This window comes from Saccopteryx bilineata, chromosome 1 (genome assembly GCF_036850765.1).
Source record: "Saccopteryx bilineata isolate mSacBil1 chromosome 1, mSacBil1_pri_phased_curated, whole genome shotgun sequence".
NCBI lineage: Eukaryota > Metazoa > Chordata > Mammalia > Chiroptera > Emballonuridae > Saccopteryx > Saccopteryx bilineata.
Window position 1 is genome coordinate 306,444,352 of NC_089490.1, and position 27,434 is coordinate 306,471,785.

General features: G+C 48.9%; 1 protein-coding gene across 1 annotated transcript; it reads right to left on the reverse strand.

Moving 5' to 3' along the window:
• Positions 1–108: 108 nt before the first annotated feature.
• On the reverse strand, positions 109–26,765 carry LOC136314983 (trehalase-like). The gene is made up of 15 exons (XM_066246161.1): positions 26,592–26,765; positions 6,168–6,268; positions 5,887–6,031; positions 5,719–5,806; positions 4,468–4,568; positions 4,233–4,325; positions 3,983–4,099; positions 3,753–3,875; positions 3,466–3,515; positions 3,183–3,377; positions 2,414–2,631; positions 2,043–2,154; positions 1,592–1,704; positions 573–626; positions 109–333 (listed from the first exon to the last, which is right to left on the reverse strand). The coding sequence occupies exons 1-15, from the start codon at positions 26,678–26,680 to the stop codon at positions 193–195; spliced, it is 1,740 nt and encodes a 579-aa protein (XP_066102258.1). The 5' UTR covers positions 26,681–26,765; the 3' UTR covers positions 109–192.
• Positions 26,766–27,434: the final 669 nt, after the last annotated feature.

Here is a 27,434-nt window from a genome sequence, read left to right on the forward strand (position 1 = left end):
ATGACCTCCAGGTTCCAACCCTGCCCCACTCCACTATGACCAGAGACTGGCGGGTGGTGCAGGGAGGCACGGGGTCTCCAGGGATGGAGAATGAAGCAGCAAAGGAAGGTAGGAACTCACTCATGCACAGGTTTAATGAGGCTGGAGCTGGAGCCACAGAAGGAACTGAAGGCAGATGGGCAGTGAGGCCCATCAGTGGGGCAGGAGGCTAAGCAGAAGGGCAGCTGTGAGGCAGTGGGGCAGCAGGAAAGCTGTCTGGGCCCCTGAGCTCAGCCTGTCACCATAGCGGTCCAGGAGCATCAGGGCCACTCCATTGGTCCAGCCAAACCCCTCCTGGAAAGAGGAGTGGCCAATGGGGCAAGATGTCTGGGGAAGGTTCCCAAGTCCTTGTAGGCATATGTGGGAGCTCTCTACCCAGAGGCTCTGGCCCTGCCCAGCCCCACAGAAACTCCAGTCAGCTCCTCCCTATGCCCCCAGTACAATGGGAGGAAACAGGCCTAGAGAGGAAGGATATGGCCAGCTGTGGAGACAACAGAGCCCCATAATTTCCTGTAGGATGTTGGCCCACTCACCTGAACTTCATACTCTCCTCCACCACCCGGCTGTCCACCGTTGTTGATGTCATACTGGGAACAAGAGGACAAGCTCTGATGTCAGCACATTCCCCAGTCCCCAGACCCAGCCCTCTAGGAGCAGGAAACGGGAGCTCCTTTGGAGTTTTTTTTTTTTTGTATTTTTCTGAAGTGAGAAGTGGGGTAGCAGAGAGACAGACTCCCGCATGTGCTTTGACTAGGATCCACCCGGCATGCCTGCCAGGGGGCAAAGCTCTGCCCATCTGGGGCATTGCACCCTTGCAAATGGAGCCATTCTAGTGCCTGAGGCGGAGGCCATGGAGCCGTCCTCAGCTCCCGGGCCAACTTTGCTCTAATGGATCCTTGGCTGCAGGAGGGGAAGAGAGAGACAGAGAAAAAGGAGATGGGGAAGGATGGAGAAGAGGATGGGCACTTCTGTATGCCCTGGCAGAGAAATGCACCCAGAACTTTCACATGCCTGGCCGATGCTCTACTGCTAAGGTGCTGGCCAGGGCAATGGGAGCTGCTCTAGTCTGTGGCTCCTAGCCCTGCAGTGATCAAGAATAGCCACTGAGGCCCTGGCCGGTTGGCTCAGCGGTAGAGCGTCGGCCTGGCATGCAGGAGTCCCGGGTTCGATTCCCGCCAGGGCACACAGGAGAGGCGCCCATTTGCTTCTCCACTCCTCCCCCTCTCCTTACTCTCTGTCTCTCTCTTCCCCTCCCGCAGCCGAGTCTCCATTGGGGCAGGGATGGCCGGGGCGCTGGGGATGGCTCTGTGGCCTCTGCCTCAGGCGCTGGAATGGCTCTGAATGCAGCAGAGCGACGCCCCAGAGGGGCAGGGCATCGCCCCCTGGTGGGCGTGCCGGGTGGATCCTGTCGGGCGCATGCGGGAGTCTGTCTGACTGCCTCCCCGTTTCCAGCTTCGGAAAAATGAAAAAAAAAAAAATAGCCACTGAGTGATCCCACTGTCCCTGTGCCTGGGGAGGAGGATGGGTGAGACTGGGCTCAGGGCCAGCTTACCTTCTCGTACATGGCTGACTTTCTGGAGTAGACGTCAAAGTTGGTTCGGATCCAATTCTGTGCCAGCTGGAACGCCACTTTCTGGGTCCTGGGTGAAGGAGACTGGGCCAGACCTAGACCCAAGACAAGACAATGTCCAGAGCCGGCATCCCTGGCGGACCAGAGGCCTGAGCCTAACTCGTCTCAAGGAGGGATAGAGGCCCAGGCCCTACCACCTCCTTCCAGGAACCACTGTGAACCTGCTCTAATCCAGGCTGAGTCTGGAGAGAAGAGGGCTGATTCCCCTGACAGGTGATGTGACGAAAATGTTCGTTGAGTAAGGGGCTGAGAGGGCAGAGGAGTGAGAGCGAGGCAGCCATGGCCTTTGTTCACACCTCCCCAGCACCAGGGAGACAACCCTCTACATCCGCAGGGATAAGGTCCTGGGATAGGCTCCAAACCTGCCGCCTACCTCTGATGACCAGGTCCTGTAGGGGGGCCCAGGCATTGGGGAAGTCCCACTGCTGGCCCGTGTTCCTGAGAGAGGTTGGGATTCCATGTTGGTAGGTCAGGATCTGGTTGTCCTGAAATGTTCCAGACATTACTCTGACTGTGGGTGGGGGCTGGGAGTGAGCCAGGAGGCTGGGCCCTCCTAAAGCCAGATGTCCCTTTCCTGGGCCTCTCTTCTCGGCTCACTGCTGCCCCCTGGTGGCTGCAGCGGAACCCTCAGGCGAAGACACAGGCCGGAGTGGCTGCCACTTGCCAGAGGTCTCTGCTCAGAGTCAGGGAGGTGGCCAGAGGTGCTGCCTGCCCCAGTTACCAGTGGGCCCCGCTGCCCCTCACCTCCAGGTATTTCAGAGCCTTGTCCACGACAGCTGGGTCGGAGAAGCAGCCAGCCCAGAGAGGAGTGAGGTTGGATGGGTAAAACTCTTGGTTCTTCTTTCCGTTTTCAAGGTCATAGTCAAACCAGGCACCTTTCTCCTCATCCCACAGAATGGCCTTCATGGCGGCCAAGCGCTGTTCCCGCAAGTTTCTGTACTTTGTGGCTTGAGCGTCATTCCCTGGGTGACACTGCCTTTAAGCTGAGCAATCAGGACCCTGGCCCTTGGGCCATGTGAACTTCCAGAGGTCTACTACTTTGGCCTCCTCCTGTTGTTATGCTCTCGGCCTAAGGGGACATGCCTACCTGGAGCCCACCACATTTCAGGCCTCCAGGACCCAGAACTCCCTGAGCAAATGGCCTTGGTGGCTCCCAGGAGCTGCCCTGACCTGTTCCCTGGGCTCGCCCATGGGGGCTCTGGCTGCATGGATTCCCTAGCTCTGAGGGCTCCGAGGGCTGCTGTTTTGGGAGTAAAGATGAAGGGAGTTGGGATGTGTGAATGAGGGTGACCTTTCCTAGGCCCCAGGAGGCCTCCCGGTAAGGAAAGGAGGGGAGTGAAGATGAGGGTGGGCGCAATGGTACTTCAGCCCTGCTCCACCAGGGTTGGTGTGGAGCTGGCTGAGAAGCTGGAGGCCCTTTACCCAGGGTCCTATTCCGGCTCTGTTGCCAAGGCTGCGGCAGGGACCGAAGCTGTACCCCCACACCCCTTCCCTCTACCGCTGGCCTGCTCACCCAAGCTGGTGTAGAATTTGCTCATTAGCTCCTCTGCTTGGCATAGGAAGGCATTAAGGTCAACAGGCACGAATTTGCTGGTTCGGATGCTGCTAAGTAAGTCCGGGTTTAGGCCTCCGATGAACCAGCGTGAAGAGAAGTCCCAGCCAGACTCGGCCCCAGCCTTGAGCTCAGCCAGCAGAGCCTCCCGGTCCCCTGTGAGGACAGCCAGCAGCAGGGGACCGGGGCCTGACCCTACTGCAGGCACCCACCCCACCACATCCCTCCCGCTGTTGCAGCTCACCTTCTGGCACAGTGTTTGCCAGCTCTGCATCTTTGCTGTAGGACTCTGGTCTGGAAGAGGAGATGGGCAGTGTGGCAGTGGGAGCTCTGAGTCCCCTGTGCCTATGCTGGAGGCTGAGCCATGTTGACTGAGGGAACTTGGGCCCCATGACCCTGGATTGCCCATGGCTATCAGTCTTACGTGGGAGAGGTGGGGTTAAGTCACTTGCCCTTGTGCCCTGGGGCCTGGTTACACTTGAACTAGAATAACTAGACACGAGATTGAGCAACTTTCCCCGCGGTTCCTACCTGGGTCCCCCGTAAGGGACATAGTAGCGATTCAGCACATAGCTCTTTCCCCACAAGCTCACAGAGATGTTCTTGTTCTCAGTCCAGAAGGCCAATTCCAAGGCTAGGGTCCCAATGTTGTCCCTGGGGTAGAGCCAGCCCCCACCTCAACCAAGGCACACCTCCCCGTTCCCACCCTGTGAAGTCTCAGGTGTGGGGACCCTGCAGGGCTGCACGGGTGGGGTGCCCACCGTAGGAAGGCAGTGTCATTGGTGTAAGTCACGTAGCGGTCCATCATGAGGGTCAGGAGTGGGGGCTGGCTGCGCTGCAGGTAGTACACGCGGGCCCCGTTAGGAACATGTCCATAGCTGCCAAGAAGGGGGTCCGCTGACATGCCTCTGTCCCTCCCCCACCCGCCCCTAGAGCCAGGCAAATCCAGCTCCAGGCCCGTGGCCCCTGCATCACCGCCTCTGGGCTGTGGGGTGCTGGGCCCCCTCTTACGTTTGCACCAGGTCCAGGAAGTTCTGCAGCATGCCCTTCACCGTCTGGGCCATCTCAGAGAGGAGCAGACCCTCCATCACCCAGTAGGAGTCCCTGGGGGAGGACACAGCTCAGGCATCCCAATCAGGCACCCCCCACCCGCCCTCTTGCCAGCATCCTCGGGCCCCCTGCTCAGGCCGCCCCACTGACTCTGGGCTCCCTACCACCCCCACTCCTGTAGCTCCTGGCTGCTCACCAGTAGTAGAACTCGAGAAAGCGCCCGCCAGGCACAATGAAGGGGTGTTGTGAGTAGATCAGAGAGAACTGGTCAGGGTGCTGGAAGACCTCTGGCTTCACCTGGAGCCAGGAGAAAAGGCACAGGGAGCCCAGACTGCACACTGCTTTCCCACAGCCTGGAGGCTGAAGGGGGCTGGGGTGGAGGAGGGTCTGCCAGCTGCAGGCTTTGGAGCCAGACAGCCCAGGCTTGGGCTCTGCTCTGCTGCCGCTGGCCCTGGCAGCTCACTCAAGGACCAGCCACTGGGAGCCCGGGACGCTGCCTCCCACATGCGGGCCTCTGGAGTCCGTCCTGGCTGTGCTCAGTGGTGTAGGAGCCCCGCCACTCAGCCTGGCACCAGCAGGTGCTCACCAAGCAGTGGCCACTACCAGGACCCAGTCCCCCTGGCCCCCCGAATCTCTGCTACCACCACCACCAAGCCAGGCCCAGAGACTCAGGGCCCCCGTCTCTGGCCCAGGACGCTCTCCCAGTGAGGCAGTTGTGGGTGAAGGCGGCCAAGGCAGAGCAAGACAGGACCAGGTGGGGTTTGCTGTGTGTCAGCTCAGGGATTTTCTCTGCTCCTTCTGCACGAGTGAGTGTGGTTTAGTGGGAAAGGGGCTCTGAGGGGGCAGTGGAACGGGGGTGGGTTCCTGTGGGGGCTGGCTGAGGGAGCTGCCCGCAGCAGCAAAGGAGCCTGGAGCACCACTCTGCCTGTGGGGGCCAGGGCCCTGGGGCTGGTTGGGAGGACAGGTGCTGTGCAGCCTTGGGCAAATCACTGCCCTCTCTGAGCCTCAGACAGAGAGGAAGTACCAACAAGGACTATTTTGGTCACAGGGCTGGGCCACAATCAGCAGGAGCAATGATCATTCCTGAGTAGGGAGAGGTGTGGTCTGAGGGGATGAGGGAAGAAGAGAGTCCAGCAGGAGAGAGCACCTTTACCAAGTGGTGTTAGAGCAGAAAATGGCAGCCCGGAGGAAGCAGGACAGGCTGGGTTTGCCTGGGGGGAGGTTGGGAGGGCTTCAGGGAGAAGGTGAAGAGTTAGAAGTAGATATTCCCCTTTCTGCTTCCTCTCAGAATTTTTTTTAGAGAGTTTCTGTTCAAGGACCCAGGGTTTGGGAGGTTGTGTTCTGAGGAAAGGAGTTTCAGTCTGTGCTCTAGGGGCCGGGTGGGCACCAGGCTGGCAAGTCCCTCTTTCAGCGCCATTCCCCTTGGTCAGGCCCAGGACACCGGTACCTTCTTTCCCAGCTTCCTCCAGAGCTGGTGCAACTGCCCTGCCCATGCTCGCAGCTTGGAGTCGGAGATCTTCTGGAGGAACCGGGGGCTGGAAGGACAGCACTCCACAGGGTTCATGAAGGCCGCCCTGTGGGGGGGCCCTCACCCGTTTCCTTTCCAGGGTTGTACCTGTCCTTCCAGTCTTCAGGTGCCCAGGGCTCTAGCTCCTGCCCCACGGTTCGGAAGTGTTCTTGCAGGAAAGCCTGCAGCTGCTGCTGGGGGATACTGTGGTTGTGGGTGTTCGCCAGCTTGTTGAAGTGCTGCAGGACTTGGTCTGGGAAACAGGCAGCAGGGAGGGATCAGTGGAACCCCAAGAGCCGCTCTCTGATCAGAGGCCTCTCCCTGCCTGGTCTTGCTCCTGCCATCTTTGGTGGAAGATTCAGGAGAAGGTAGGGCCCCAAGCACTTCACCTGGAGCTGAGGACAGTGGCATGTCCACAAACTGCTTGTCATCCTTGTAGAGCTTGGCCATCTGAACTTGGTGCAGGAGCTCCCCAAAGCAGTAAATCTGGCTGCAGAGAAAATTGGGGAGTCAAGCCACACCATTAGGGGAGAAGAAATACAGCGGTCCCTCATCTATCATGGGGGTTAGGTTTCAGAACCCCCTGCGATAGGTGAAAATTCATGAAGTAGCAATCTTATATTTATTTTATTTTATTTTATTTTATTTTATTTTTTGTATATTTCTGAAGCTGGAAACGGGGAGGCAGTCAGACAGACTCCCACATGCGCCCGACCGGGATCCACCCGGCATACCCACCAGGGGGCGATGCTCTGCCCACCAGGGAGCGATGCTCTGCCCATCCAGGGCGTCGCTCTGTTGCGACCAGAGCCACTCTAGCGCCTGAGGCAGAGGCCATGGAGCCATACCCAGCGCTCAGGACATCTTTGCTCCAATGTAGCCTTGGCTGCAGGAGGGGAAGAGAGAAACAGAGAGGAAGGAGAGGGGGAGGGGTGGAGAAGCAGATGGGCGCTTCTCCTGTGTGCCCTGGCCGGGAAACGAACCCGGGACTCTTGCACGCCAGGCTAACACTCTACCACTGAGCCAACCGGCCAGGGCCTATTTTATTATTTACATATATTTTAAGGCTTTATTTTCATTTAATATTCTTTTTATATGTTTTAATTAATATATTTTATATTTTTATATTGTTTTCAATTTTATGGCTAGGAAATACTTATTTTAACGAAAAAATAATTAAAATAATAAATATACAAAAATACCTATACACCACAAAATTCCACAATATAGCAAAAAATCCACGATACAAAGTGAGATATATACAATTTACAAATTCGTGATACACCCCTGGCCGGTTGGCTCAGTGGTAGAGCATCAGTCTGGCATGCAGGAGTCCTGGTTTCAATTCCCGGCCAGGGCACACAGGAGAAGTGCCCATCTGCTTCTCCATCTTTCTCTCTGTCTCTCTCTTCTCCTCCCGCAGCCAAGGCTCCATTGGAGCAAAGTTGGCCCGGGCGCTGAGGATGGCTTCATGGCCTCTGCCTCAGGCACTAGACTGGCTCTGGTCGCAACAGAGCGACGCCCCGGAGGGGCAGAGCATCGCCCCCTGGTGGGCATGCTGGTGGATCCCTGTCGGGTGCATGCGGGAGTCTGTCTGACTGCCTCCCCATTTCCAGCTTCAGAAAAATACAAAAAAAAAAAAAAATTCATGATACAGTGAGTCTGTGAAAAGTGAACTGCGATATGGTAAGGGACAATTGTACTAGAGTCAGGGAATATTTCCTGGACTGGACAAGGGCTGTGTGTGAGCCCATGTGCGTGTGCACGTGCACATGTATACATGTGTGGTAGGGTTTATGGGTGGTGCTGGCATATAGGGTTGAGAGAAGTAAGGGGGCCTTCTTGCAGTAAAGGACCTAAACCATTTCCTGAGTCCACACTAGTTGTTAATTTGAAACAGTATAGTGACCCTGGCCAGTTGGCTCAGCAGTAAAGTTTTGGCCCAGCATGTGGAAGTCCGGGTTTGATTCCTGGCCAGGGCACACAGGAGAAGCAACTATCTGCTTCTCCACCCCTTCCCCTCTTCCTTCTCTGTCTCTTCTCCTCCCACAGCTATGGCTCAAATGATTCAAGCAAGTTGGCCTCAGGTACTGAGGGTGGCTCCATGACCTCACCTCAGGTGCTAAAATAGCTCAGTTGCTGAGCAACGGAGCAATACCCCAGATGGGCAGAGTATCGCTGGATAGGGTGTTTGCCAGGTGGATCCCGGTTGGGGAGCATATGGCAATCTGTCTTTCTGCCTCCCTGCTTCTCACTTAATAATAATAATAATAATAACAACAACAACAATAACAGTATACACACCTGATGGGCAAAATGAGATTACCACTTTACTCAGTGACATATTAGAATAGGATGGACCAATTCTCTATACAGTTGCCGGGTATGAACCTGATCAGAAGGCTTGTGGCAAAAGCCTGTGAGTTGCACCCAGTGGCAATCGCTGAGATTTTTTTTTCTTTGTGACAGAGACAGAGAGAGGGACAGATAGGGACAGACAGGCAGGAAGGGAGAGAGATGAGAAGCATCAATTCTTCGTTGCGGCACTTTAGTTGTTCATTGATTGCTTTCTCATATGTGCATTGACTGGGGGGGGGGTCTCCAGCAGAGTGAGTGACCCGTTGCTCAAGCCAGTGACCTTGGGCTCAAGCCAATGACCTTAAGGCTCAAGCCAACAACCATGGGGTCATGTTTATGATACCACAGTCAAGCCAGCGACCCCGTGCTCAAGCCGGATGAGCCGGCACTCAAGCCTGCGACCTCGGGGTTTCAAACGTGGGTCCTTCGTGTCCCAGCCCTTTGCTCTATCCACTGCTCCACCACCTGGTCAGGTCGTCGCTGAGATTTTTCTTTTTTTTTTTTTTTTGTATTTTTCTAAAGCTGGAAACGGGGAGAGACAGTCAGACAGACTCCTGCATGCGCCCGACCGGGATCCACCCAGCACGCCCACCAGGGGGTGACGCTCTGCCCATCAGGGGGCGATGCTCTGCCCCTCTGGGGCGTCATTCTGTTGTGACCAGAGCCACTCTAGCACCTGGGGCAGAGGCCAAGGAGCCATCCCCAGTGCCCGGGCCATCTTTGCTCCAATGGGGCCTCAGCTGCGGGAGGGGAAGAGAGAGACAGAGAAGAAGAGGAGGAGGAGGGGTGGAGAAGCAGATGGGTGCTTCTCCTATGTGCCCTGGCCGGGAATCGAACCCGGGACTCCTGCATGCCAGGCCGATGCTCCACCACTGAGCCAACCGGCCAGGGCCTCGCTGAGATTTTTAAACCAGAAAGTTCCCAGATGTACTGTATAATATATACCCCTTGGGAGATAAGCACCAGCTTGCTATTGGGTGTTTATTGAAACCACCTCTATGACTGAAGGACATAAAATATTCCTGAAACCTAAACACCCACTGTGTCTTTGGTGATGTCAGGGGAACACTCTGATAAGAAAGCAGAGTCCCCAAAGGGTTCCTTAATAAAACTGAATGTGAAATATGCTGCTTGGGGAATGGAAGGAGGCACATAGAGCAGCTGGCTTCTTCTGAGATGTTGGAAGGAGGTGCCCTGCGAAAAGCTTTTTATTGACCAACAAAAAGCTACCTGGTTTCCCAATGGTACTTCGAAAGGACAGTGTCTTGTTTGGGAGACTACCACACTCTGATTGACTGATGGAAAGCTCTGGCAAACGTGAAGACAGACCTGCTCAGTGGCTGAAATGCCTGCTGTTTCCTTTGCAGTGAGGGAGGAATTGAACAATCAAAGCACCTACATTTGAGTTTTTATTGACTCATGGGCAGTGGTCAATGGCCTGGCAGATGGGCTGTGAAAAGCTCAACTATAAAGCAATGTCTGTATGGGGTATAGGAGTTTAAGAGGCACATTAAAGTAGCTTCACATACCTGGTTGTATAAGAAAAAGCTTGAAATACTATAAAATGCTATATGAGAACAGAAGATACTGTACCAATTTGGACAGCTCCTAGTTCCTCCAACAATGGGCTGAGAGGTGTCATGCCAAATGGACATGTCGGGTTGCATATATGCTCAGAGTGCTGGCTTGATAGAGAATTGGAAGAGGCAACTGAAACATTTGTAGTCCAAAATGAGCAGGGATAAGACTATGAAGGGCTGGCTTACACAACTTCACAAGTGAGTGCTCCCAACATGATGGAGTCAAGACAGGGTCCCTATTAGATAGATTCCATTGTTTTTTGGGGAGACCTGTGGAGAGGGGTGGTAGACTATTCTTTCCTACATCATCTTTTTAAAAAAAATATTTTATTCATTGATTTTACAGAGAGAGAGGAGATAGAGGAGGCGGGGGGGGGGGGCAGTGAGAAGCTTCAACTCATAGTTGCTTCACTTTAGTTGCTCATTGCTTGCTTGTTGCTTGTCATATGTGCCTTGACTGGGCAAGCCCAGGGTTTTGAACCAGCAGCAACATCAGCGTTAGGCACTCTATCCACTGCACCACCACAGGTCAAGCTACCACATCATCTTGACTTACTTTTCTTCTACTTGATACAGTGGTCCCCAGGACCAGGACTATAGCAACAAGTGCCAGAAGAGAGATGATCCTTAAGCAAGAAAATGCAACAATACCGTTAAACCTTTATGTCAGAACTCTTGAGGGCCCGATGGTTGTGCCTACACCCCATCTGGCTAAATTGGGCTGTCCTTGAATGCAGCCGCATTGTCTAGTAGTAGGACTAGCCCACTCATTCAGGACCTGTGTAACCCTAGCCTATCTGAATAGGAGGCACTCACGGAGGGAACACTCTTGAGATTGGCATTGCCGCATGCAAGCTGGACCAGCACAGAGGCCAGACCTAATGATTCCCTGCAAAGGTGGAAAGGTTTAGTAAAAACCAACGACAAATGGCAAGAAGGAGAACTAGTAGCTAGGGGTAAAGGGATGAGTAAATGCATGTGCAACAAAAATGGAAAATCCAACATTACACAGATGCCTGGAGAGAGGCTCTGTGCAAGAGGTTAACACTGTCTTTAGCACAATTATACCAGATGCCTGAAAGGGTGAAGCCATATGTTTGCCACGACCACACCTGCCTTTGGAAGCTGACAAGGCTCAGTGGAGGCCTGCAAACCTGAGTGGCACTTCTCTGGGAGATATTTTCATGAGCTGGACTGATTGTTGACAACTAAAAGAAAGTTTGCAACTATGCCAGTGTCTTTTGACTCTTAAGTTTTCAGGTTGTACATATTATGAAGGATCTCATTTGGGAAGGAATTTCTGGAACCTATTCCCCACAGGATCTTTGGATGGTGTGGTTTATAACTCCTGGCAGACTACTCGCTCTGTAACTATAAATCTTGATAATAAAATGCTCACAAAGGTCTCTGATTTTAATGGATGAAATATAGCAGTGGCACTGCCAGTGTGCCACAGTGTGTGCTATATGCACAAATGCACATAACCTTTGTTTTTGTGGATAGACAGCTGTTAAACAGAATAGGAAAAAATGAGTCATTATGGGATTAAAGCAGTAAGCATCACATGGTACATCCAAATCTGCTGGAGTTCAGCTCTAAGATGAGGGAGGTTATGAGATGCCTTAATGGCAGCCTCAAAATAAATTACATCTAGGTGTGACTACCATTTATCTCACCTTAGATGGAGGACCTACGAGTTCTCGGTATAAAACATGTATGATAACTGCAGTTGGCCTTTTGTCCACAATAACAACAACATGCATGGTGGGTTAGACAAACTGGCCCATTAGACAGAACAGGGCTTTGGAGAATTTGGTCACCCATTGTGGAACAAACTGAATTTGCTTTTAATGAGGACAGACATTCAGAGGACATACATTTATTAACAAGAATAAGCAGGTTAGGGCCCTGGCTGGTTGGCTCGGCGGTAGAGCGTCGGCCTGGCGTGCGGGAGACCCGGGTTCGGTTCCCGGCCAGGGCGCATGGGAGAGGCGCCCATTTGCTTCTCCACCCCCCCCTCCTTCCTCTCTGTCTCTCTCTTCCCCTCCCGCAGCCGAGGCTCCATTGGAACGGGGATGGCCCGGGCGGGCGCTGGGGATGGCTCCTTGGCCTCTGCCCCAGGCGCTGGAGTGGCTCTGGTCGCGGCACAGCGACGACCCGGAGGGGCAGAGCATCGCCCCCTGGTGGGCAGAGCGTCGCCCCTGACGTGGCGTGCCCGGTGGATCCCGGGTGCATGCGGGAGTCTGACTGTCCCCGTTTCCAGCTTCAGGAAAAAAAAAGAAAAAGAAAGAAAGAAAAAAAAAGAATAAGCAGGTTAGAAGGAGCTCTCTTCCAGGAGGAAAGTAAAAGATGGGAGCCAGTTTGGGTCAGGCCAAGGCAAGAATTAATGCTAGAGAATACTGGGTATGGCATTGGAAAAAGGTTTGTACCCTTGCCCAACAGGTCCTCTTGACTATCCTAATGCTGCTCGGAGGGCAAAGTAGTCCTCCATACTGGCTGCTAAGACTTAAAGAGCTATTCCTATGGGAATATTATGAACCTATGAAACTGTGCCAGTTCTCTGGGACACTTGTGTTTCACACTGATGCACTGTGATTGCCCTTGCTCCGAGAATAGGCCAGAATAGACAAACCCTGAAGTATAATGTTCAGGGATAGAAACTATTCTGAATACCACCTGTGCCCTCCCTTAGGAAGGAGGTGGGCCCTGTGATGTAACAGTAGAAATCAGGCTCAGTACCAGCTCTTTTTTTCCTCCAACTGACTTGGAACCCAAAAAAGCAAATAACAACTACATATCATGGCCTCTTGTAATGATGCTTGTCCATAATCATATTTGGTATGAGTAAGGTTTGATTCCACTGAGAAGGCATAGAAAAATATCTCTGTAATTTTTACAGATTTGTTCTGTACTGAAACTAAATTGTACTATAGTCATACTAGAATATAGTGTAACACTGGTATTGCTAGTAAATTCAACTACCTTATGCAAATATGATAATAATGATCTTGATAATGAAATATATTGGAATCTGAGTTAAAACTTCCTCAGAATATAGTAACAATGGAAAATTACTGGCTTGAGGAAAATCTGGATTTAGCTAATTTCTATGCTAAGTAGTTCTGCACATGTTTATTAAAAGATATAAATAGTGGCAGATCAAGGAGGGAAATGAGTAATTTAAATTAGAACAAAAATATGAGAATGTATGTAAAGGCTTTATAAGCCAGATTAGCTGTTTCCTTAAATCTGTCCCTAGTTTGTACTGGCTCCTTCAAATGTTAGGCATAGTCATACTGATACTATTGCTATCTCTATTATATAACTGCTACACTAAATGCAAGTGCCCATACAAATATGATGGTTTTCTGTAAGAAAGCCTAGGCCAAGGGCCAAAAGGTGATGGATGGAATTCAATTCTGACTCTAACCACCTGGAGTTAGTGCAGACTCCATAATCCATAAGCTTAAAGGCACATTTTCTAATAAAACTACCCTCAGTTTGTTCATTTTCACAAGACATATATGTTGAGTTCTGTGGTCTCTCTCCATGAAATCAGGATGCATTATCCTCCTGGCACATCGCTATCTTCACCAACCGGGAATCTCCACTGAGCTTTGGTGTCCAGTGGGTCTCATTACATAGGCGTGATTGGTTGAATCATTGGCCACATGATTGAATTCAGTCTTCAGCCCCCCTCTCTTCCTGATATCATGTGGCTCAAAGCCCCAATCCTGTAATAACATGGTCTTTCTGGCACGGCCTATCCCCATCATGAGTCAGCTCATTAGCAGGACTTCTCTAGCCCTTCCTCACGAAGAGTCACCTTATTAAAATAAACTATCAGAGACCACTCTGAATACCAAAGACACTCCGACTACTTGGGAAATTCCAAAGTTTAGAGGTTACATCTCAGAAAACCAGGTAAAAGGACAAATTCTTCGTTAAGACCCTTAGTCGTGGGTCTTTTAAATCGGTGTTTTACAACTGGTTTTCCAGAAAAATTTGTGCTGGTTTTCAAAAGAGTTAACCACCCTGATGTTGAAAAACACTGCCTTAAATGAAAACAATCATACCTGTTTGAGCATCTACATTTGGTTGGTGTAGTATTTATGTTAACAGATAAAGCAATAGTTGCTTTTCCACATGAATATACCTAGCATTTACAGCTAGAATAGGGTAGTAATAGCAGGCTTTTAACTCAATTTCCTAATACATTTGGCCATCAATATTAATATCATAATTTATCTGATCAACACTGCAGCATAGGTAAATGTGGTACTCTTGAATCCTCCTACAACCACAACAAAACTACAACTAAACTATAGAACAACTAGAACAACCCATCATTCACCACCTGAAATCTAGCTGAACAGAGTCCTACAACTAAAGATATAAAGAAGCAGCCACATTGAGACTGGTTGAAGGGGCAGAGATGTGGAACAGGCTGGTCCCACATTCATGTGTGGTAGATGAAAATTGGAAGGGATATCTCAGCTGTGGAGGTCCCACTGAGAATTGAGGGGTACCAGACTCACACCAGGATCCCCAGCCCAAGTTTCCATTGCCAAGAAATGAAATCCCCATAAATTCTGACTGTAAAAACCAGTGGGGATTGTGGCTGAGTGAGAGGGAGGGCTGCTGAGTCCCAGGCGTTCCTCTTAAAGGGCCCACACATGTACGTACTTGGACTCACTCACTTTGAGTTCTGGTGCTAGGGCACTAGGGACACATGGGGAGAAACTGAGTTGTCTGGTATTGAGGTGACAGCTAGAAGGACAGGTTTCTCCCAAACAGAAGTGCTGGCAGAGGCCATTGTTTTCTTTTCCTGGGCCCTTTCTTCCAGAACCAGCAGGCAAGAGTCATATCTAAGTCTCCATTAATCTGGCTGACACAGTTCGCCCTGCCCTGGTAATTCCCTGAAACTGGACCCCACCCAACTTTCGTGCCCAACCCAGTCCATTTCCAGTGGTTTTTCCATACACACGGTCTGTATTAACTCATACTTCAGACTTTCCTAAAATCCTTCAAACAAACAGCATCTGGTTTCAGCATGCCTTGTACTTCTTGCTAAGTGGCCCAGGCCCAGCACTAGTGGCAGCCGCCCTTGGTTCACAGCTTGGCCTCTCCTGGACACCTTTAAGTTCAGCACAAGTAGCAGCCATCTGAAGATTGCTTTGGAACTCATTTTGGGTGGTCTTGTGCAGAGTATAGTTGGCAACTGACCTTGGCTTGTACCTCCTTGGAGACCCCAGAACTAGCCCACTTGGTAGACAGCTTTAGACCAAGTCTAAGCACCACCCAACCATCTCTACAAGTATACTTAAGAGTCAGACTCAGCAGGTACTAGAGCCCCACTGAAGTAAGTCCTGCTCCATGGGCTTGGCCCTTACATAGCTGTTCCTTCATGGTGGTTGCAGCCAGTTCTCAAAGCCAATTGGCTTGGGGGCAAAGCCCTCCCATTGATGTGCCAACAGCAATCAAGGCTCAACTACAATAGGAGGGTGCACACAGCCAACACGGGAAGTGCACCTAGAGTGCCCAGTGTCAGTGAACCCTACAGGACACCTACTATATAAGGCCACTCTACCAAGCCCATGAGATATAACAGCTCTACCTAATACATAGAAACAAACACAGGGAGGCAGCCAAAATGGGGAGACAAAGAAATGCATCCTAAGTCAAAGAAGAGAGCAAAACTCTAGAAAAAGAACTAAATAAAAAGGAAATAAGCAATCTACTAGATGCAGAGTTCAAAATACTGGTTATAAGAGTGTTCAGTGAACTCAGGGGAAGAGTAGATGAAATTAGAAGTTTAACAAAGAGATAAGAAACATAAAAACAGAACTAGAAATCATAAAAAAGAACCAGTCAGAAATAAAGAATACACTAACTGAAATGAGGAATTCATTACAGGGGCCTGGCTTGTGATGGCACAGTAGATAGAGCATCAACTTGGAATGCTGAGGTTGCCAGTTTGAAACCTTAGGCTCGCCCAGTTAAGGCTCATGTGATAAGCAATCAATGAACAACTAAAGTGAAGCAAGTATAAACTGATACTTCTCATTCCTTTCCCCTCTCTCTGTAAAATCAAATAAAATCTTAAAAAGAAAAAAAAAAAGAATACATTATAGGGAAGCAAGTGTAGAGTAAATAAAGCAGAGGATCAAAACAGAGAGTTGGAAGATAAAGAAGCAGAACACACCCAATCAGAACAGTAAAAAGAAAAAAAGAATTAAAAAAATAATGAGGACAGTATAAGGAGCCTCTGGGACACCTTCAAGTGTACCAAAATTTGCATCATGAAGGAGCCAGAAGGAGATGAGAGAGAGCAACAAATTGTTTCTATGTGAAAAAATGACAGGAAATTTCTCTAACTTGGTGAAGAAAATAGACATGCAAGTACAGGAAGTACAGAGAGTCCCAAACAAAATGAACCCAAAGAGACCCACACCAAGACACATCATAATTAAAATGCCAAAGGTTAAAGACAAAGAGAAACTCTTAAAAGCAGCTAGTTCCGCCCTGGCCGGTTGGCTCAGCGGTAGAGCGTTGGCCTAGCGTGCGGAGGACCCGGGTTCGATTCCCGGCCAGGGCACACAGGAGAAGCGCCCATTTGCTTCTCCACCCCTCCGCCACGCTTTCCTCTCTGTCTCTCTCGTCCCCTCCTGCAGCCAAGGCTCCATTGGAGCAAAGATGGCCCGGGCGCTGGGGATGGCTCTGTGGCCTCTGCCCCAGGCGCTAGAGTGGCTCTGGTCGCAACATGGCGACACCTAGGATGGGCAGAGCATCGCCCCCTGGTGGGCAGAGCGTCGCCCATGATGGGCGTGCCGGGTGGATCCCGGTCGGGCGCATGCGGGAGTCTGTCTGACTGTCTCTCCCTGTTTCCAGCTTCAGAAAAATGAAAAAAAAAAAAAAAAAAAAAAAAAAAGCAGCTAGTTCCTTACAAGGGAGCTCCCATAAGACTGTCAGCTGATTTCTTAACAGAAACTTTGAAGGTCAGAAGGTATTGGCAAGAAATATTCAAAGTGATGAAAAGCAAGGACCTACAACCAGTATCACTCTATCTAGCAAAGCTGTCATTTAGACTCAAAGGACAGATAAAAAAGTTTCTCAGACAAGAAAAACCTAAAGGAGTTCATCACCACCAAACCAGTATTATAAGAAATGTTAAAGGGTCTTCTTTAAGAAGAAGATGAAGAAAAAAAGATAACTATATGAACAATAAAATAGCAATAAATACATATCTATCAACAATTACTATAAATGCAAATGGATTAAACGCTCCAATCAAAAGGCGTATGGAGGCTCAATGGATAATAAAACAAGACCCTGACATATGCTGTCTACAAGAGACCCACTTCAGATCAAAAGACACACACAGACTGAAAGTAAAACCCCACAAAAGCTTGGGTAGCAATATTTACATCAGACAATATATCATAGGTTTAAAAACAAAATAAGTGAACGAGCAGGACAGAACAGACTCATCGATACAGAGAATATTTTAACAGTATCCAGATAGGAGGGGGTAAGAGAATGGGTGAAAAAGGTGAAGGATAAGAAGTACAAATTGGCCCTGGCCGGTAGCTCAGTGGCAGAGCATCGGCCTGGTGTGCGGGAGTCCCGGGTTCGATTCCCGGCCAGGGCACACAGAAGAAGTGCCCATCTGCTTCTCTACCCCTCCCCCTCTTCTTCCTCTCTGTCTCTCTCTTCCCCTCCCGCAGCCAAGGTTCCATTGGAGCAAAGTTGGCCCGGGCGCTGGGGATGGCTCCATGGCCTCTGCCTCAGGCACTAGACTGGCTCTGGTCGCAACAGAGCGACGCCCCAGATGGGCATGCCAGGTGGATCCTGGTCGGGTGCATGCGGGAGTCTGTCTGACTGCCTCCCCATTTTCAGCTTCAGAAAAAATACAAAAAATAAAAAATAAGAAGTACAAATTGGTAGTTACAGAATAGTCATGGGGATGTAAAGTCTAGCATAGGATATATAAAAAATAATCCTGTAATAACTATGTACGGTGTCAGATGGTTACTAGATTTATTGGAGTGATATAATGTCTAGTCACTGGGTTGAACACCTAAAACTAATACAATATTGTATGTTAACTGTAATTAAAAAATAAAAACAGAAATATCACCAACAATATCAGTGTTTAACATACAGTACTATGGTAGATATAACCTGGAAAGGGAATCAAGAGATGTTGGCACATTACTAGAAGCCCATACAGTCTTTAATAATTAGTCTAGTTCATAATCATATCATATGACCAAAATGTTTCCCAGGGGGAGGCTCAGGTTTGCAGGTTTCCATTCAATCTTGTCAGGTTCCAAAGTGGGAGTGACCTCAGCCCTTTCAGACATCTGTTATAACTAAGAGGTAATATCATTTCTTTTTTTTTTTTTTTTTTTTTGTATTTTTCTGAAGCTGGAAACGGGGAGAGACAGTCAGACAGACTCCCGCATGCGCCCGACTGGGATCCACCCGGCACGTCCACCAGGGGCGACGCTCTGCCCACCAGGGGCGATGCTCTGCCCCTCCGGGGCGTCACTGTGCTGCGACCAAAGCCACTCTAGCGCCTGGGGCAGAGGCCAAGGTGCCATCCCCAGCGACCGGGCCATCTTTGCTCCAATGGAGCCTTGGCTGCGGGAGGGGAAGAGAGAGACAGAGAGGAAGGAGGGGGGGTGGAGAAGCAAATGGGCGCTTCTCCTATGTACCCTGGCCGGGAATTGAACCCGGGTCCCCCGCACGCCAGGCCAACGCTCTACCGCTGAGCCAACCGGCCAGGGCAATATCATTTCTATGTGTTACTATAATAGTGAATTTCCTTCATTGCATTTATTATTAGTCATTTATTTATTTCTTTACCCTCAGCTACTATTTTCTTTCCATTTATAACCAAACCTTTTCACCTTTAGAAAAGACATTAGATTTGAGCACTGTGCTGGTCCAGCTTGCCAGCAGCAATGCTGGTCTAGCATATGCCTCCCCTTAGTCATATAGGCTAGGGTTACACTGGTCCAGAATGAGTGGGCTATTCCTATCACTAGGTAATGAAGCTGCACTCACTGATGGCCCAATTTAGCCAGATGGGTCAACCTGCCCCATCAGGCCCTCAAGAATTCTGACATTGCCTGACCAAGCAGTGGCACAGTGAATAGAGCATCAGACTGGAATGCAGAGGACCCAGGTTTGAGATCCCAAGGTCGCCAGCTTGAGCACGGGCTCATCTGGTCTGAGCAAGTCTCACCAGCTTGAGCCCAAGGTTGCTGGCTCGAGCAAGGGGTCACTCAGTCTGCTGTAGCCCCCCAGTCGAGGCACGTATGAGAAAGCAATCAATGAACAACTAAGGAGGTTAAGGAGCTGCAATGAAGAATTGATACTTCTCATCTCTCTCCCTTCCTGTCTGTCATCTGTCCCTATCTGACTCTGTCTCTGTTACAAAAAAAATAAAATTCTGACATCAAGGTTTAAAGCAGGGGTCAGGAACCTATGGCTTGTGAGCCAGATGTGGCTCTTTTGATGGCTGCATCCGGCTCGCAGACAAATCTTTAATAAAAAAAAACAACGTTAAAAATATAAAACATTCTCATGTATTACAATCCATTCATTTCCTACCGCTTATGTTCATGGTTGCAGGTGGCTGGAGCCAATCACAGCTGTCCTCTGGGACACCACCACATTTTTATTGGATAATGCCTAACATACACAGGTCGTTGTTTGGCTCTCATGGAATTACATTTTAAAATATGTGGCGTTCATGGCTCTCTCAGCCAAAAAGTTTCCCGACCCCTGGTTTAAAGGTATAGTTACATTTTCTTGTTTAGGGATCATGCCTCTTCTGGCACTTGTAGTTGCAGTTCTGGCACTGAGTACCACTGAATCAGGTAGAAAAAATAAAGTTGAAGTGATGTGGGAAGAAAGAAAAAAGTGTCATTGTACCATGATCTTCTTCCCCTGGGAAGAATTGTATAGTTACATCTTCCCCACCCTGTTTCCTAGATTCCCTTAGGAAAGCAGAGGGATCTATCTAGTAGGAACACTCCCTTGTCTCCCTCATGTTGAGTGTGAGCACACAGTTGCAAAGTATGGTAAGCCAGCCCTTTACACCTGTATGTCTCCCTGTTTTAGACAACCAAATAAATTTTTTTTTGTGAGAGAGAGAGACAGGAAGGGAGAGAGTGAGAAGCATCAATTCGTAGTTGTTTTCATGTTAGTTGTATGTTGATTGCTTCTTGTATGTGCCTTCACCAAGGTGAGCCAGTGTCCCCTTTTCAAACCAGTGACCCAAGGCTTTTTTATGCCAGTGACCTTTGGGCTCAAGCTGGCAAGCTTTGGGATCGTGTGGATGATCCCCTGCTCAAGCCAGTGACCCCATGTTGATGAGCCCGTGATCAGAATCAACAACCTTCGGGCTTCAAACCAGTAACCTCAGCATTCTGGGTAGATGCTTTATCCATTGCGCCACCACTGGTCAGATGTAGAAAACCAGTGTTTTAATTGCTCATTCCAATTCTCTACCATGACATTACCATTATTTCCCCCTGTATAAGATGCTCCCATGTAGAAGACGCACCTTGATTTTGGGGCCCAAAATTTGGGGAAAACATGTATTACATAAAGTTATTGAACTCAAGTTTTATTCATCTACAACAATGAGCGCAAAAACAAGTACGAAAAAGCAGGAAATGCAAGTTAAAAAATCTATAACCACTGTATAAAATACACCCAGTATTTAGACCTTAAATTTTCCCCCAAAATGTGCATTTTATGCACAGGGAAATACGGTACTCTGAGGATGAAAGTGTGTTTCTTGGCCTGAGGAAATGTAACTCAGTGGTCCAAATTGTCGCACAGTATCTTTTGTTCTGGTCCTTTCATAATATTTTGAGCATTTGTGTCTACCACTGGGTATGCAAAGCCCAGTCCAGAGTAGGTGTCTGCTGCTGTCAGGACTCACTGGCAGCCACTGAGTCTTCCAACATCAGTCTAGCTTGCCGACTACATGCATGTCCTTTCCCCAAGGGAATCTGTCTGACAGCCATCTGTAGTCCGTCTCTCTTCTTGGCAGACAGAACAGTTCTCACTAGCATTTTGTGCCTCAGAGAGTGCAAATGGGATATATCGAGATCCAGCCCATCTCTGCACTGCTGCAGCCTCTCAATGTCCATTTAGCTCAGGAACCCAACTGGCCCCCTCACGTGAGTACGCTGGGGTACCCACTTGCTGGCTCCAGTTACATTCTGATTAAAGAATAGGGTTCTCTTAATAGGCATCAGTGTCTTCTACTTTATTGTACCCCTACAATTCCCATAGTGATTTCCACAGGACTGTGGCTTATACAGGTATTGATTTTATAGATAGATTTCCCATTGTCCTTCTACCTGACCACTAGCCACTAGTGTGGGATTCAGCTCACCACGCAATTTGGTTTTATTATCTTTAATCAGAGTGGCAGTTTTCCAAACAATACACTATCTATTCACCTTGGCATTACCATTCATAAACCAAGCAGCTTTTTTCCTTGGTTAATTGAGAGCTGTTTAGAGGGCACTAAGTGGCAAGAGGGTCTGGCAGCTACTCAGGTGATTTCAAGTTCAGTCCTGGGGAAAAGAGTAGCAGCTGTTGAATACACTGAGTAGCTGCACACTCCCCTAGTAGCACGTCCTGCATAAGCCATTTCAACTTGATCACAGAACTCTTTGGGCACTGCCCTACCTCTAAGAGTATTTCTCTAATATTCCCTAAGATATGACGGGTATTTCAGGGTTCAAGGTTATGTTCTTCCGTCGTGGGGGCAGTTTCGATCAATGTCTTATAGCATGCTTATAATTGCCTCTCAAATGGGAGTTCTCTAGTCCAAAGTCTCAGCAGTCATGCCGAAAGGTGCCCAAAGCTTTTTGCTCTATGCCCCAGTCTGTGCTCCACAGGAGACTATGATCTGTGTGGACTTGGGCAGACCTATTGGTTATCATTTGCAATGTTCAGTTAATATTGCTTGATGGGCAGATTTATATGCCCTTTTTAAAATTATTATTATTATAGAGTACTAGATAGTGGAAACAGTCCCTGGTCAGACACAATATTCATCCTTGTAACACATTCAGGTAAAATAGATGCAAGCATATGAGTGAACAAAATGAGCAGAGGTTAGAGAAGTTTCTTGGACTCTGTGACATGAGAACCCCATGAACTGTGGCTCCTAAAGCCACTAGGGACACCCTAATAGGGATAGAGTCAGACTGAGAGAATAATGAAATGCAAGTGTTGATAGGATTAAGGTGAACATGCAAATGATAACTGGTTTGTTTAAACAGGCTTTATGTCAAAGGGTTGTTCCTCCTTCACCCAGACGTTTCATGGGAATGGATGTTATGTCTGACTGGGGGGCACTTCCCCTTCCCAGTACTGTAGAACCAAAGCCTGTTGGTGAAGTTCTAATGGGGTCACGGTTCAAAGTGCCAGGGTTGCTGGAACTAAGGGGAAAGTCGGGATGAAAATTGGTACGTTTGAACACTTTTGATGGGAACCTGCCCGGGCCATCCATCTTTATCTGGATTAAGTTTTAGGACCAGTGCCCCTGCTAACTGGAGGCCAGGTTTCTCATTGTCATCTTTGCCTTGCCATTTTTCCAAATTCTACCAAAGTAGGCAGAATTAAGCAGATTCATTTAGGGCTCTTCCATTTTGAGGGGCTCCCATTGGTCCACTCAATCTCTAAGAGAGTTGCATTAAGATCTTTGTTTTGGGCCCTGGCCGGCCCAAACAATGGTTAGAGCGTCAGCCCAGCATTATGGATGTCCCAAGTTCAATTCCCACTCAGGGCACACAAGAGAAGTGACCATCTGATTCTCCCCTCTCTCTCTTCCCCTTCTCTCCCTATTCCTCTCCTGCAGTCAGTGGCTTCAATGGTTTGAGTGTGGCCCTGAGCATTGAGGATAGCTCGGTTGGTCAGAGCGCGTTAGCCTCAGGCACTAAAAAATAGCTCAGTACTTGAGCATTGGCTCCAGACAGGGTTGCCAGGTAGATCCCAGTCAGCATGCATGTGGGAGTCTGCCTATCTCCCCTCCTCTCACCTTAAAAAAAGAAAAAAAATCTTTCTTTTTACCCTATCAACAGTTGCTTTATTCATCTCACTTCTTAGTAACTGCTTAAAGATTTCCACTCTGCTAGCTTGAGTCCCTTGACTCTCTGCTTTCTCTTCCCATTTTGTTTTGCCATCTGTATTTGCTTTATTCACTTCATTTCTTTTTTTTAAAAAAATTTATTTACAGAGACAGAGGGAGAGTCAGAGAGAGGGATAGATAGGGACAGACAGACAGGAACGAAGAGAGATGAGAAGCATCAATCATTAGTTTTTCGTTGCGACACCTTAGTTGTTCATTGATTGCTTTCTCATATGTGCCTTGACTGTGGGCCTTCAGCAGACTGAGTAACTCCTTGCTCAAGCCAGCAACCTTGGCTTCAAGCTGGTGAGCTTTTGCTCAAACCAGATGAGTTCGCACTCAAGCTGGCGACCTTGGGGTCTCAAACCTGGGTCCTCTGCATCCCAGTCCAACGCTCTATCCATTGCACCACACCTGGTCAGGCTTCACTCCATTTCTTAATGGCCGTTTAAAGAGGTATCCCTCTTGAGATGAGTCCATTAAATATCTCCTTTGTTTATCCCAGCGATTTTTAGCCAGTGTGCTGCAAGAATTTTTAAAACATGCAATGCCTGGCCCTGGCCAGTTAGCTCAGTTGGATATGAGTGTCATCCTAAAACGATAAGGTTGTGGATTTGGTCCCCGGTCAGGGCACACACGGAAGCAACCAAGGAATGAACAACTGAGTGGAACAACAAATGAATGCTCCCCTTCCCTCTTGCCCATCTCTCTCTTCCTCTCTCTCTGTCTCTCTAAAAATCAATAAAAATTAAGACCTGGTTGCATAGCTCAGTTGGTTAAAGTATTGTCCCTAAGCATGGAAGTTGCTAGTTCGATACCAATCTCTCTCAAAAAAGAAAAAAACAACAACGTAATACCTGACTATTTAGTCAGGGGCACTGACCTCTTTCCTCTTAGATTGTGAAACAAACAATAGCCATCTGGTGTGAATGAATCAAAATTATACCTATTTTTTTTTGTCAGATGGGCAAAAAATAAATTTCTTGGTGAGCTGCAGAATTTTAGAATTAGTTTCTGTGTGTCATGAGATGAAAAAAGTTGAAAATCACTGGTCTATCCCATTCTCTTGGGAATCTTCTTTGTTATTTGTTGTCTCCAAATAATTTTTCCTTAGGCTAGTGGCTGTGCCTCCAGCCCGCCCAGATCGGGGTCTGCCCCGGCACGTCCCTGTGGCAGGGGCTCTGCAGTGAGAAGCTGTATTTTGGACTGACCAGAATCTCATTTGGCCCATGTCTGGCTTTCATTTCTGCTATTATAGCTAACAGTAACCAAGGAACTGTTCTTGAAAAGTTCTTCTCATTACTTTACATTTCCTTGTGCATCCAGGGAACTGACACCTCAGGAGTTGGGTCCATTATCTATAAATTCCATTGGTAACTTTTGCCTTTAGTAACAGTTGCTGTTCCAAGCCATGGGTGACCCCGTGGCCATCCAGGAGTGAGAGGATCCTCATCCTCTGCCTTTTCATCATGCTTTCCCCAAGCCACGTGTCTCAGTGAGTTGAGGTCATCCTAGTAAATCACATTTTCCGACACCAACTACAATTTCGCAGTATAATTCTGGCGCTAACCAGTCAGCTCAGGTACCACCACCAGGTCAAGGGCACAGTCCCCAGTATGACTGCCCTCCCTCCAGACACCCACTGCAAGTTCAGGGGGTCCCCAAGCTACCCCCATTTCTGACCAATGGGCTACAAACTCAGGAGTTCACACAAACCCCTCAGATTATTTTGTTCTGCTAGATGTGTCTTTGTTTATCTGGGGCCTTGGGCTTTGCCAGATACATCAAGCTAACGATGTGGTTTATGGTGGGGGGCAAGGGCCACCCAGTGTCACTTTCTTTAGAGACTTGGAGACAGAGTAACTAAGGTCAGGTGTGTGGGTACTCCATTCCCCTGGTACTGGTCCCAATAAGAACCCTAGACAACAAGGCACAGGTGAGCCTCCAGGTTGCTACACTTGATGTGTATTGTCACACATTGTTGCTGGAAAAATCAGGTGCTGTCTGTACAAATCTACTGGGGGAAACAACTGGAAGCTTGCATTCCTTCTCTCTTGTACTCTGCCCCATAACATGCCTTTTCCCTTTCCTAATTTTGATCTGTATCCTTTTGCTGTAATAAACCATAACTGTGGATATAACCATGCAATGAGTACTACGAAATCCCTGAAGCTAAGGGTGATCTGAGGGACTCCCAGTAGTCTTCTTTCTGCACTTTTGGTGACCAACCTAACACTTGACAAAACACTTTATCACACAGCCTTTCTAAAATCCCTATTATAACTGCTCAGGACAAAATTTATGAATTATCCCAGATGTGTCCTTTCTTTTTATATTCCACAATCAGTCATCAGCAAGTCCAATCAGTTCAACCTTTAAAATATGTCTCATATTGAAACAGTACTCACCTTTCTTGTCTTATCACTGAAGCTTAAGCCCTGGTCCCCTCTTCCTTAGAGCCCTCTATCTCCTCAAGTCTATTCCCATTTCTGTTCCAACCACACAGGCCCTCTTCCTGGTCCTTGAGCAGTGACCTCAGGACCCTTGTATTGCAGCACCCATGCCTGAACTCTTCCCCTGGATCTGCACAGAGATGGCTCCTTCCACAGTTCTGCTCCAACATCACCTCCTCAGAGACACTTCCCCACTTCTTCCTATCTGAAACACACTCTACTCACCCCCATGAACAGTTCCCTAACTTCATTCTACTTTTCACTGTACTTCTATTATTACATAGCTTTTATTATTACTCTTCTAGTTTATTAGTTAACATCAGTGAAGGCAGGGAACTCATTTTTCTTGTTCACTGCTGCAGCGTAAGAGGCATAGTGAGAGCTCATATATCCATGCTGAATGAAGAATGGATGGCACCCTGGGAGTCTGGGAGTCTGGGAGGCAGGACAGGCCACTTACCTCTATTATTTGGAAATGGAAACTATGGCCCTGTAAAGCAGTTTGACTTGTCCTTTCTTTTTGGTTGTTTGTTTTTTTAGCGAGAGAGTGAGAGAGAAAGAAACAGGAAGGGAGAGAGATGAGAAGCATCAATTCGTAGCTGCGTCACTTTCTTTGTTCATTGCTTCTCATACACACCTTGACTTGGGGCATGTATGAAACTTGGGGCATGGTGGTTGTGGCTGCAGCCAAATGAGCACGCTCAGCTGAGCCAGTGACCCTTTGCTCAAGCCAGCAACCTTGGGGTCATGTCTATGATCCCACGCTCAAGTTGGTGAGCCCATGCTCAAGCTGGTGACCTTGAGGTTTCAAATATGGGACCTCAGTGTCCCAGGTCAACACTCTATCCACTGCGCCACCACTGGAGAGGCTTGACTTGTCCTTTGTAACAGAGATCAGAGGTTAAACCCAGGAACTTGCACCCTCTCACATCAAGGCTAGGGAAATTAGGCAGAACGTTTCCTAGAACAATCCTGAGGACAGCCCTGCACAGTTCAAAGAGTACCTTGGGGGAGGGTGTAGGAACGAGGGCTTGGCCAGCAGCCTCCTTGAACAAGCATAGGCCAATCCCAGGCAGCATCCTTCCCGACAAGGGAGCTCAGTGCCCACCAGAGAGCCTGTTACAGCAAGGAAACTGAATTTCCTTTCCTTCCTGATTCCCTCTGAAGATCTGACCCCTAGTGCTTGAGATCGCACCTCAGCCTTTCGAACCTCGGCCTCCCTGCGCCATCCCCAGCTGCCTTCCCCTCTCCTACCTCTCACAGGGCGGGGGCAGGGCCTCCTGGGACCCCAGTCCCAGCCCCAGCACAAGCAGCAGGCATAGCTCCCAGGTCCCCTCAGTCATGATGGTTGTGGCTGCAGCCAAATGAGCAAGTTCAGGCAATGCCTGCTTGCTGAGTTGCAGCTGGGCTTGCTGGCCCAGCCAGGGCTGCCAAAGTCCACATGTGAGGCGTGGTCACTCAAGGGGCATGTGTGCCTGGCTTACTTACATGTGACCTGCTTGCCACCTCTGCTCTGGGCTCATGGAGGCTCCTCCCTTCCCCACAACCTTGAGCTTTTTCTCCTCTTGTACTCAACCTCAGCTGGTACCACCTGCTCAGGCCCCTCCCTCAGGGTCACATAGTTGGGGAGTGGGGATAGGAGAATGGACATCTGAGTGCAAGGGACATAATGAGACCACACATCTCATCTATGACCCAGATGTCAGTTGCTTGGGTGGCCCCAAAATCACCACCTCAGAAGATTACCGTTGCTTTAACATTTCAAACAAAATAGCTCAAGACTCTGTGCCAGGTGTAGTGTGAACCTCAATTATCTACAAGAAATGCTGCGGCCCTGGTTGGGTCGCACAGTGGATAGAGTGTTGTCTCTATGTGCTGGGGTCGTGGTTTAATCTCTGGTCAGGGCACACACAAGAAGCAATCAATGAGTGCACAATTAATGGAACAACTAAGTGAACAATGAGTTGATGCTTCTTTCTCTCTCTCTGCCTTCCCCTGCCTCTCTTTCTTCCTTTCTCTCTCAAATCAGTGGAAAACTTGAGAGAGAGAGAGAGAGAGAGAGAGAGAGAGAGATATGTTGTGGAAGAGCAGGAGAAC